The sequence below is a fragment of the Zea mays genome, chromosome 1 (assembly GCF_902167145.1).
Source record: "Zea mays cultivar B73 chromosome 1, Zm-B73-REFERENCE-NAM-5.0, whole genome shotgun sequence".
NCBI lineage: Eukaryota > Viridiplantae > Streptophyta > Magnoliopsida > Poales > Poaceae > Zea > Zea mays.
The window spans coordinates 64,565,606-64,578,707 of NC_050096.1; the positions used below are offsets into that span (position 1 = coordinate 64,565,606).

Here is a 13,102-nt window from a genome sequence, read left to right on the forward strand (position 1 = left end):
CACGCAATGTAACGCTTCCGGATGGTACCATCTCACTAATTGAGGAAGAACGAACTACCGAACGAGCTATAAAAAAGGGAAATGTTTTCTTTTTAACTCGTATCTTTCTTGACCTTTTGGCTAAGATACAATGCAGTATCAGTAGTTTAATATCTGGTATGTGGGTCATATGTCTATTTATTTTTTAAGGGTTCACTTTAATTTTAAATTTATTTTTTACGGAGAGGGTCCACACTGGCTTGCATCGAACTCTCGGGTGTCATATATATGTTGCACTATATATCTTTAAATATGATTGATGTATAACTAGTGGGTACAATAGCTATAGATAACGTTGATGGTCTAGTTTTCCACCACCTTTTTTTTCGTGCAGCGAATGACATGGGCACGGACAATAATGTGTTTGGGTCTTATATTACGGCGAGTGAAATCAAGATGATCTATATACCGTTGCAAGAGTAAGTTAGTAGATGAGATAGATGATGGGTTTGTATGAGTAGAAGACTTGAGTTTTAGACTATATGTACTCATACTACTTTAAATTAGTAGTTAAAAGAAATATTTTATCTTTATCGGTCATTACTTAGATTCTCTACTTTATATTATAATTTATCGTAGTGATATTTATTTCATACATCAACTTTATATCAACTACGCATGTTATATATATCTTTTTTTTTTTGCCTCCTACCGCCACACTGGCTGTTGTCGCTCGGCGTCGTACTTGCTGCATGAACGTGTGGAGGCAGGTCTCCACTCTCCACTGACACATCTCTGGTAGAGTAAAAAAAATAGAGACGCTGCAAATAGCGTTTTGTTTGGCCTCCCTAAGTTTACAGTAGACTATAGAGTACTCCATTGTAGCAAGTTTTACTCTATATCTAGCCTTATATTGATGGAGTATTGTTTAATGGATCATCAAATGCTTATTCATAAAACGTTAAGGCTCTAAATAAATTTTAGCTCAAAAATAAACAGAAATAAAGCTCGATCTTAATCTGATCTGATTTTTAAATTTTTTAGTGTAAAATTTAGAGTTTATTGGTATCCCTAACAGTACCTCACTGTTGATAGCCATACCTTAAGGAGCTAGCATGCTTGATTAGGAATAATGTCTTCCGGATATGAGCAAAACCCCACCAGAGTCCAGCCTCCATCGTGGCGACGACAACGACCATGATGAAGGCCAAAGGGTGTCCCGTTGGCGTGGGGCCATCCAGCTCCAGCCTGCTCCTTTTCTTTGCTTTGACTCTCGCAGTTGCAGCACCACCAAATCCAATGATGCAAGAAAACAATAGGCAGGAGACAAAGGCGGGCGGCAGAGAAAGAAAAAGAAAAAAAAACTGACAGTAGCCCCAAAGGCTCAAAATATTTAAAAAGGCAGGTCTGCTATAGATTATGAGGGCATGTATAATCCATAGTCGTTAGATCGATTTTCTAAGTAAAAGTGACAACTAATTTAAAAACTTAGATCATAAATAAATATACAGAGTTTGTCCCTTGATTTTGTTCAGTTACTTTATTAGAACATGTATAATGAGTGTCTTGATACATGTCTTCGAATATATTTAAAGGGTAAATATAAAAAAACTCAAGACACGTATCTTGATAAAGATTGTGTCTTGGCTCTATACTCGAAACAGTGAACTAGCTAATTGATCAATTCAATTTATTGAATATTTTGATTGATGCAATAAATATAGTAATACACATGTTTTAAACATGTCTACTATATTATAGTGTTTTAGTTGTATTTTATACTTGGAGTACCATGCTAGTGCCAGTGCTGTATATACCTCTAGATATCTCTTAAGAGACCATCTATTAATTAGGCTTATATGTGCCCTGAGGGTGGACATGCATAACGAGTGAGCCTTTCTTCACAAAGACAAAGACTTTTATCAGAGTTGAATATTCTCATTTGCAGATGAGAATTTAATTAGGGGGGGGGGGGGGGGGGGAGCAAATGCAAATGGCGTAGCATAATCAGTAAGACAAAACCGGCCTACCTCCGCAAGCGTCTCAAGTCAGAACTGAAAGCAAAACACCATTCGATTACATAACTGATGTGCAGGAGCTATATAGAAAAATACATGAATTTTATAGAGATCTGCCTAGTTTTAAGAAAAGAAAAAAAACGAAGAAAACAGAGGGGGGTACATCCAAAAGTGGCGAGGAGAGAGGGAGACGAAACAAACGAGAACAAGCAAGGTAGGCAAGAACCAAAACAGGCGAGGCGGCGAGGGACCAGCGTGCAAAGCGAAGGCGACCAAGCAGGCAAGCCTCCCTGCCGACCAGCGACTGGCGTGCTGCGTGCCGGACAGACGGAGGAGGAGGAAAGCCGAAAGCACCAACTCCCCCTCTCGAGTCTCGTCTCCTCCACTCCACTGCACTCGGCGCTCCACTCCACTTCCTCCCTCGGTCGCTTACGCAGCTTCCAACGATTCCATTCCCAGCTCCCTCCTCATCCTTTCCGTTCCTCCCATCCCCCACCCAACCCGTTTCAAATCGCACCAAAACCCCCCTCGAAGACCTGGAGCGAGGCCTGCCCCTTCCGCGCTCGCCCCTGCCAGGTGTAGATCCCCCATTCCTGTCGCTCGCTCGCCGCCGGCCGGATTCCTGATCCGACGGGAGGTCTTGTGCGGAGGCGGGAGGCGCTGTTGCGTGCCTGCCTGATCGGTTCCTGCTTCCTGCGAGTTGGTGGTGGTGCGGCGGCGGCGGCGGGTTCTGGCATGGGGTTGCGCTGCCGGGGCATTTCCTCGACCAGGCGGTGGGCGGCGGCCTAAGATGCGAGGGCGGCTGGCCCGGGGAGTGGGGCACCAGGTCGGGGATAGCTTCTCGCCGTGCGCCAGCCTCCGCCTGCTCATGCTGCCGGCCGCCCGGGGCCCTCGGCGACGGGCATTGGGGCGCGCTCTCCCCGCGAGGTGCTGACGCTGACGCGCGCGCGGCGCTACTAGCCGCCAGCCGCCCGCCATGGGCAACAGCACGTCCCGGGTCGTCGGCTGCTTCGCGCCGCCCGACAAGGCCGGCGGCATCGACCTCGACTTCCTCGAGCCGCTCGACGAAGGGCTCGGCCACTCCTTCTGCTACGTCCGCCCGGGCGCCGTCGCCGACTCGCCCGCGATCACGCCCTCCAACTCCGAGCGCTACACGCTCGACTCCAGCGTCATGGACTCGGAGACCCGCAGCGGGTCCTTCCGCCAGGAGCCCGCCGACGACCTGGCCGCCGCCGCAGCCGCCGGCCTGCAGCGGCCCTGCAGGAGCTTCGGCGAGACCACCTTCCGGACCATCTCGGGGGCCTCCGTCAGCGCGAACGCGTCCTCCGCCAGGACGGGCACCCTCACCGTCTCCCTTATACGTGACGTGCAGGAGCCCGCCGCCGCGTTCGAGAGCACCGCCTCCTTCGCCGCCGTGCCCTTGCAGCCGGTGCCGCGGGGGTCGGGCCCGCTCAACACCTTCTTGTCGGGGCCGCTGGAGAGAGGGTTCGCCTCCGGCCCGCTGGACAAAGGCTCCGGCTTCATGTCTGGGCCATTGGACAAGGGAGCCTTCATGTCAGGCCCCATCGATGCTGGCAGCAGAAGCAACTTCTCAGCACCTCTTTCCTATGGACGGAGGAAGCCTCGTCTGAGGCTTCTTGTACATAGGATTAGTAGACCCATGAAAACCGCACTGTCCAGAACATTCAGCAGGAGCTCACAAAATCCAGGCTGGGTTCAAAAGTTTCTGTCGCATCCTATGTCTCAACTGCCCTGGGCAAGGGACGCAAAGTCCAGATCAGAAGGTTCACAGGATGGATTGGAATCTGGGATACCCGAGCCTGAGTATAACGTGACAAGGAACCTTCAGTGGGCACATGGAAAGGCAGGGGAAGATAGGGTTCATGTTGTTCTATCCGAAGAGCAAGGATGGTTGTTCATTGGAATTTATGATGGATTTAGTGGCCCTGATGTGCCTGACTTTTTAATGAGCAATCTATACAAGGCCATTGATAGAGAACTGGAAGGATTGCTCTGGGTTTATGAAGACAGCTCTGAAAGGAGTGATCATGTATCGACTCATGAAGAGGGTGGATTGGTTGCTGCTTCTGTGGATGCTCCTCATGATGATAGTGGCCAGTGCCAGAGTGACAGTGGGAGACAAGAACTTGGTAATTTTGGAAAACAAAATGTATCACCTGGAAAGGGTTGTGATGATAGTGCCTTGCAATTTCAGCCAAACTGTACCAGCAGTGAAGAGAAAGATTTGGCTCCACATGGTTCAAGTAGTGAGATGTTGGGCAGGGATGAGATAGTTGAGGAAATGGTTGAAGCTGATCTGGGAAATGATCTCCAAAGTAGAGAACCCCACAGCTCGAACAGAGATCTTTCAGGTACAGATCTAAACACCAGCTGCAGATGTGCAACAGAAACCAGTTCCTATTGTGATCAGCATGCCAAATTCTTGAAAGGAAACAGAAAAAGCAAGCGTCTCTTTGAGCTTCTTCAGATGGAACTGCTGCAAGATTATAACACAAGGTTATCTAAGGAGCCACCAGAGGAAAGTAAAATACCAAACTTGCATGTTACACAGGCAGACACTGCAGAAGCGCGCTCAAGAAACACAGCTGAGGTCTCCAGGTGTTCATTGGCAGCAACTGGAGAATGTTTTGATGATTCTGAAGGTCTTGGAAGTTCAAGACACGCTGATAGTGTACTTGGCATAGGTATTAAAGAGTGTACAGGGTGTTCTATATCTACATCTTCATCAGGGCACAAGCAAGTTACGAGAAGAATTTTAATCGGATCAAAGTTGAGGAAGATGTACAAAAAGCAAAAAATGTTGCAGAAGAAGTTTTTCCCATGGAACTATGATTGGCACAGAGATCAACCTCATGTTGATGAAAGTGTTATAAAATCTTCAGAAGTCACTAGGAGATGTAAGTCGGGACCAGTAGAACATGATGCTGTATTGAGGGCAATGTCACGGGCACTTGAAATAACAGAGGAAGCGTACATGAAAATTGTGGAAAAGGAGCTTGATAGATACCCAGAGCTTGCATTAATGGGTTCGTGTGTCCTTGTAATGTTAATGAAGGACCAGGATGTATATGTCATGAATCTTGGCGACAGCCGAGCTATCTTGGCACAGGACAATGATCACTTTGATCAGTACGATAGCTCAAGTTTCTCAAAAGGAGATTTACAACATCGAAATAGGTCAAGGGAGTCACTTGTCCGTGTGGAGCTTGATAGGATATCGGAAGAGTCGCCGATGCATAATCCTAACAGTCACCTAAACAGCAACGCAAAAGCTAAGGAACTGTCAATATGTAGACTAAAAATGAGAGCGGTTCAATTGTCAACTGACCATAGCACGAGTATTGAGGAGGTAATAATTCTGTTAAACAAATCCTGTTCTCGTTTTCACTTCCTGATGACATCTGCTATCCTGTACATATTTGACTTCGAGTTCTTCATCTACTGATCCTGCTGAATTAGCAGTTATTTTGATCAATTTTCTTTATTTCCTTAAGGAAACAACAATACGACATACAAACTTCTTGCTTAGTTAATATAACGATGCTAAAATATGTAATCTCCTAATTTGAATTGATTTTGTGGCACAGAATTTGATAGAGCTGATTGTAATAGAGTTTACACCTCTTCACATATCAAAATATTTTACTTGATACTGTAAAATCATTATATCATGGTTTCAAAAGGTATTGTGAGTGGTTCAGTTAATATGAAGCTAGCAATCAGAAGAGTTATTTAGAAAATAAACATTATTATCTTATATGCGCTTCTGTGATTTTTAGATACTATTCCTTTCGGTTGGCCAAAAATATTCAAACTCACCAGCTACCTTGAACTTTTTGAAGTACTGGTTTGGCCCATCATCATCACATGTTAGAGTTGACCATAGGCCTCTTGCTTAAAATGTATGCCTGTTGCTACATGCAAATCACTGTGCCCATTTGTCTTGAACTGCACCCAGATAGTCTTACTTTTTTCCGAACACGCAGGAGGTCGTGTTTCATTGCATTAATAGAATAAGAGAGTTACAATTACAACACACACACACACACACACACAGCCACCCCACAGTCATGACAAAGCTATAATTGCCGCTTTGAAGAGAAAAGAAGAATGACCCTACTCAACGAGCTTAAAAACCCGAGCTAGGAGCAGTAAGGAAAGAGAGCACCTTAACTCATGCCATGGACCAATGCTGAGATTCCTCCCCAGCAAGACTAAGGACTGTAACTAGGCTTGGAGAAACGACATTGAACACAGTCAGTATCTGTGTTTCCACAGAAAACAGCCAGATAAAGTCTCAATCTGGCTTCTGAGTTATCTAAGATGATTAATGAGCTTAGTCGCTAATTTAGATATGCAGAAACTGCCAAGTTCTTCAAAACAAAAATGAATTTGACTCTAATGTTTCCATTTGTCCAACATATCAAATTCAGTATATAAAATAAATTTTGAAATATAATAGGACTGCTATAACATTAATATACCTTGCTAGTACAGTTGTTCGGTCCATCCTTTACAAGAGGTCTACAGATCACATGTTAAAGTACTGGTTTTGCCCATCATCATCACATGTTAAAGTTGATCATAGGCCTCTTGCTTAAAACTTATGCTTGTTAGGCTATCTCCAGCAGCTTACTCATTATCATCTTCTATTTCAAACTCTACTACAGTCTAAGTGCAAAACAGTGTTTTACACGGCCATATGCACGATTTGCTCGCTATAGCCTTACTACATGCAAGTCATTTTGTCCATTTGTCTTGAACTGCACCTAGATAGTCTTACTTTTTTCCGAACACACAGGAGAGTTGTGTTTCATTGCATTGATAGAATAAGAGAGTTACAACATACACGTGGCCACCCCACAGTCATGACAAAGCTATAATTGCCACTTTGAAGAGAAAAGACAAATGACCCGACCCAACGAACTTAAAAACCCGAGCTAGGAGCAGTAAGGAAAGGGAACACCTTAGCTCATGCCATGGACCAATGCCGAGATTCCTTCCCAGCAAGACAAAAGGACTGTAACTAGGCTTCGAGAAACGACATTGAACACAGTCTATTTCTGTGGTTCAACAAAAACCAGCCAGATAGGGCCTCAATCTGGCTTCTTTGAGTTATCTAAGATGATTAATGAGCTTACTCGCTAATTTAGATATGCAGAAACTGTCAAGTAAGTTCTTCAAAACAAAAATGTATTTGACTCTAATGTTTCCGTTTGTCCAATATACCAAATTCAATATATAAAATAAATTTTGAAGTATAATAGGACTTCTATATTATTGAACATTAATATACCTGCTATTACAATCGTTCAGTATATCCTTTACAAGAGGTCTACAAATCACAATGTAGTATATTTGCATGTTAACTCATAGATGAGAGGTCTAGTGCTAACTTCCATTTAGTGTGTTCTCTCTATGAATCCATACCAATTGATTTATAAGTTTGCAGTTAGTTATCTGAATGGTAAGCTTTTGCAAGTTTTTTCGGCATTCATTTTTTGTGCTGATACAATGCAGCAGAGAAATGAGCCACCGATACTAGTATCTTCTTATGGGGTCCGCATTATCCTTTTAGCATCTAGAGAACTTATTGCTCGCTAGTTTGATGTCTGCCTTATATAATTTGATGTCAGCTTTATATTGTCCTACCTTTAGATTTACAAATGCTGTTTTATGTACTTTGGTCCAGTGTTTTACACCTGTAGAAATTAATTGGAAGGGTGTATAATTGGCACTATCTATTACGTTCTGATGTAAATGAAACCAGACATAACTTTCATCTTCTAGAAATGCCTTTGAATGAATCAGTTTTTTTTCTGTAGTTAGTTACGGTTTTTGAGACGTTGCAGCGTCCTGTGGTGCTGGGAGTATGCCTGGATGCCTAGGCAACACCTAGGCGATATTGCGTAACTAAAACCTTGTGGTGTGTTTTGGCGCCTGGCCCTTAGGCCTAGGGTACATCTCAACACCTAAGCAGCACCTCAAAACTATAGAAGAGGATATACAATCTTTTTTTTTCAATGCCTTCTTCATTCTTTCTCAGAGCAAACCCTCCAGTTGGTTCATCCAGTCACATTTGATATTTCTTGTTAAAGCTAACTTGCTCTCTCAAGTTTCATTGTTAATTCTGGTTAACGTGCTACTTTGAACTATTATAGTAGTGACTACTGGCTACAATTTGTTTAACCATTCAGTTTATTTTGTGATGATGCACTTCAGGAAGTCTTGAGGATTAAAGTAGAACATCCTGATGATCCACAAGCTGTCTTTAATGGTAGAGTGAAGGGACAGCTGAAGGTTACAAGAGCTTTTGGTGCTGGTTTTCTAAAGAAGGTAAGCTCATAGGACCTTGCATACCTATGATATCAGCACTTTCAAAGGCACACTACTTATGTTCTGTTCAATTGGTTGAGTTGTCCTTTTTGCCTGTTACAGCCAAAATTTAACGAGGCACTACTTGAGATGTTCCGCATCGACTATGTTGGAACATCACCATATATCAGCTGCAATCCTGCTGTACTTCACCACCGTCTCTGCGCAAATGATAGGTTTCTTGTGCTGTCTTCAGATGGATTGTATCAATATTTCAGCAATGATGAGGTAGTTTCGCATGTGCTTTGGTTCATGGAAAATGTACCAGAGGGAGACCCAGCGCAATACCTTGTAGCTGAACTTCTTTGTCGGGCAGCCAAGAAGAATGGTCAGTTCCGCCTCTGCCTTCGTAAATTTAAACATATGGAAATTTGATTCAAATGACTTATTATGTGGGGTTTTTTTATGATTCTGAGTATCCAATGATATTCTCTTTTTTCATCTAGCTATCAGATATTATATCTCAACCTTTGACGGTGAAGTTTTCCTGCAGCATTGCTCATAGCATACCTATTCATCCGGTGTGCTGCATTGAACACCTGATCTTTATAGTGTTTGGCCTTATGCCGTTCGTTTCCGTTTTGATATTTGCACTGAATGATAAATACCTTATGAATGCTGTAGTTGTTAGAATTTCTGGATATAATTCATTGGAAGCTTTGTGTTAATGAGAAAGGATCCTGATTCTTTTTTGTATACTTGATTCTCTTTAAATATCACTTCTTGTGCAAGGAAACTGTGTTAATGTTGATGCCATTAGAGGATTAAATAATCTTGCTGAGTTGTGAACTTTGGGTGTGTCACCTGATCTAGTGATATTTTGTACCCCTTTCTGGCCAATTCTGTAGGGCATCTGAGTTTTCAGCAACGCCAATGCATCTTTGAAATATTTTGTGCTATGCTCCTAGCTTAGGAGTTATTTTTGGGATATTATTCTAATGTCAGTGATTTTCCTAAATGCCACCTTAATTACTTTGGATTGGAAGTCAGTCTAAACCTTTTTTCCTTGGTTTGAACTTTGAACAGGATATGCATGTTTCTAAGATTGGTCTGTATAAAACTATGAAAGTATTTTTGAAATCTTATGTACTGATGGTAATAAAAAAAAAATCTGTATTCATAGCTAAGTCGTTTTTTTTTTGTCTGGGTGTTGAATGACGCATGCAGGAATGAATTTTCACGAGCTACTGGATATCCCCCAGGGCGATCGTCGGAAATACCATGACGATGTTTCTGTTATGGTAGTCTCGCTTGAAGGAAGAATCTGGCGATCTTCTGGATGAGTGTTTGAAACATGACCTGGTCTGTTCCTTGCAGCCTTACTTAGTGGTAGTAAATCTCAATCAGGAAAGGCACCAATGTCTTGCTCTGTCTTAATTTTTCAACCATGTTTCAAATTCTGGCAGTCCATGTGCCTTTTCTTGTCTTCTGCGTTTTGAACTTGCGCTGCATTCTTGGGCGGTCTGAATTGACGTATACAGTTTTTTCACTTTTGATATTAGGGAAAAAAGGGGTTCTTTTGAGGGCAGATGTCTTTTCCTGGCGTTCTCTTTAGTGCTAGTTTGGCAACTCCATTTTTCAAGGGATTTTTATTTTTCCTAAACTAATTTTCCTTGACAAAATAAAAATCCCTTGGGAAAATGGGGGTTTCAAACTAGCCCTAAAATCTATTTTTGTGTTGTGGGGTTAATATTTATTCTGTTTGCTATATTTTTGTCGCTGTCGAAAAGGACCGTTCTTTTTCCAAGACATTCGGGGTGTTGCGGATCGATGCTGAGCAAACATGCATTATACAGTTGCTGCTTATGTAAATTATTTTTTGTCGCATAGGGGTTGGAAGTCGCATCAAAGAGCAATCTTATTGTCCTGCTTTGTCATTGCGCCCAGTAGTGGTTGATCCTTTTTGACGCAGGCACAGTGAGTAGCTGGTTTGCTGTTCGTCGTAGTTTGTCGGCTCACCACTCCTAAGATTCAGCTTACCAGACCATGATCTACCTCCTGTTCTCGTTGTGGACCTGCTAGTTACAGCCAAGAGGTTCAGCAGGAACAAAAGATTCCCGAGGAATTTAGTGGTTATCAGCCCACGACGAATCAACCTCAACTGAGACGGTGACAGTATTGTGATGCTGAATTTAGAATGACCGAACTTTGACCCCCGGCATTTTTTTGTTTTGTTTTTGTCGTCTTCTTTCTCTAGAGCCTTTCACTGCTGGGATATGCCTGAGGGATGCTATGTTATTTGCATTCAGGGTAGAAAAATTCTGGTACGGTACCGTCGTAGTTGTCTATTTGGGGGTAGGCACGTTCGATCTATAGGTGCAGCGTAAGTACATAGAATGTGAAATGAGAGGATTTTTGAGACGTCGAGCTTTATTTACTAAAAGGGAGGCCACATAAAGTAGTTTATAGACCGAAAAAACAACTGGAAAATGGCTTTTGGTTCACATGATCACTTATGCAACATACAATTTGTTCAGCGCTAGTTAACTCCAAACGATCTATAGTTCTTTCATTCATTGCACGCATAAAAAAGGGTCACATTTTGTACCAGCTGTTGACAATTCTTGAGAACGTCTCAACGCAGCTCGTGTCAGTAACTGTTGGGTTCCCTCCAACCAACAAAAAAACGTGTGTTGAACATTGAATTTAAAACCTTGTGCATTAAATTGCTGGGTTCCTCTCTAAAAAAGAAGAACCCTCAAAAAAAATTAGCGTATGCTGCTTTTTGCAGCGGGCACACGGTATTCTTTAGTAAAAGGCGAAAGAATAGTTCGCTTTGTGCCCACGGCGCAGCTGGGTGGCCTTCTCCTTGCTCCTATGGGCCTTGTAAATAGCAGTGCTCCTGCTGCCATTAAGTTCAGCAAGCGGTTTGGGACTAAAATGTGTGGGACGCGCCGTGCCTGCCCTGGTTTCCATGCCAGACGCACTCAAACAGTGGACTGCGCGGCCGCTCAAACTGGTGTCCGGCCCAAACAAATGCTGTGAAGCGCAGGGGCTGCCGGCTCGCCCCGCTCCTCAATTTCAATTTGGGCGTGACAGCTGAAACCGATCCATCGCGGATGGTTGCTCCTCGAGAAAATTAAAATTCTACCATTATGAAACTGGATTCGCTCAAACGTCATTATGGAAACACGCTTCGTTAATACGCCATTTTTAAATACTGGCTCACAGACAAAATATAATTTAAGGGGTTATTTGAAAAATCAACATCTTTTACTGTGTTGTCAGCAGTTGATCAGACAGTTTTACCCCTAGGACCAAAAGCGCCATTCTTTGCAATCTTCAAGCCACCGACAGGCTTGTCTGCCTCAAGGGCGCCTTGGATGGCAGCATCCATGAGCCCAAGGCTGGCTCCGGTCCATGTGGTGTAGTTGAGCAGCCGAGCTATAGATGTCCAATAAGACGAGGCCCGCGAGCCCGGCACGAAGCTCGCTTTTTGGGCCCGATCCGAGCCCGGTACGGCCCGGCACGAATAAGCGGGCCGGACTCAGACAGGAAATTAGGCACTGTGGGCTAGCCCGGCACAGCCCGTTTAGCTCTAAGCCCGTTAAGCCCGTTAAGCCCGCTTTTTTTACACTAAAACGTGCTTTTCGGCCCGCATAGCCCGCTTTTCGGCCGCTTTTTTCGTGCTAAACGGGCCGGCCCGGCCCGTTTAGGCCCGTTGCGGGCCGGACTCGGACAAGAAATTGAGCCCGCGTGCTTAGCCGGCCCGGCCCTGTTTTTTAATCGTGCCTGGCGGGTCGGGCCCAAAACGGGCCGGGCTTCACCGGGCCTGGGCCGGACCGGACCGGGCCAGGTGGCCCGTTTGGACATCTCTAAGCCGAGCTATCTGTTGATACAAAGACAGGTGGCTGAAATGCAGAAAGATATGGTGCACAATGCCAATGACTCATGTCTACATAGACATGCAGTCGAATTCAATGTATTGGCTCATGTCTGAATAGATTTTGTTTACGACGTTCTCTAACACTTCAGTCAAGAATCTGCCGCTGAAACTAGCAACATGTAAATGCTAGTAGATTGCTAATAGTAGTACTGATTGCCTCTCTGGCGAGGTCGGTGGTTTGGAGGAAGTGCGGGTGCGTGGGCGGGACCCTGGAGGAGCCGAGGTAGACGATGCTAGAGATGTCCAAACGGGCCGCCCGGCCCGGACCGGTCCGGGCCCGATGAAGCCCGACCCGTTTTGGGCCCGGCCCGACAGGCACGATTAGAAAACCGGGCCGGGCCGGCTAAGCACGCGGGCTCAATTTCTTGTCCGAGCCCGGCCCGCAACGGGCCTAAACGGGCCGGCCCGTTTAGCACGAAAAAAGCTGACCGAAAAGCGGGCTATGCGGGCCGAAAAACACGTTTTAGTGTAAAAAAAGCGGGCTTAACGGGCTTAGAGCTAAACGGGCCGTGCCGGGCTAGCCCACCGTGCCTAATTTCCTGTCCGAGGCCGGCCCGCTTATTCGTGCCGGGCCGGCCCGACCCCGCATATAACCGGGTCGTGCCGGGCTCGGACCGGGCCCAAACAGCGGGCTTCGTGCCGGGCTCACGTGGCTCGTGCTTATTGGACATCTATAGACGGTGCCCCTGCCGAGGCGGCGGACGAGGTCGAAGCACCGGGCCATCTCCTCTTTCACCTTCACGGGCAACCAGGAGCCTATGAGTGAGTCCTAGGATTGGCAGGGACAACGAGCGAGGGTCGGGCCGGGGATCGCAGGTGGCCC

General features: G+C 44.9%; 1 protein-coding gene and 1 non-coding gene across 2 annotated transcripts; one reads left to right on the forward strand and one right to left on the reverse strand.

The window, feature by feature from the left end:
• Nucleotides 1–2,035: 2,035 nt before the first annotated feature.
• LOC103635536 (protein phosphatase 2C 32) lies at nucleotides 2,036–9,921 on the forward strand. Its single transcript, XM_008657970.4, has 4 exons — nucleotides 2,036–5,367; nucleotides 8,241–8,354; nucleotides 8,457–8,721; nucleotides 9,561–9,921. The coding sequence occupies exons 1-4, from the start codon at nucleotides 2,974–2,976 to the stop codon at nucleotides 9,674–9,676; spliced, it is 2,889 nt and encodes a 962-aa protein (XP_008656192.1). The 5' UTR covers nucleotides 2,036–2,973; the 3' UTR covers nucleotides 9,677–9,921.
• Nucleotides 9,922–11,067: 1,146 nt separating this feature from the next.
• Nucleotides 11,068–11,188, reverse strand: LOC111590672 (U5 spliceosomal RNA). Its single transcript, XR_004855715.1, has one exon. It is a non-coding gene; the product is annotated as a U5 spliceosomal RNA (small nuclear RNA).
• Nucleotides 11,189–13,102: the final 1,914 nt, after the last annotated feature.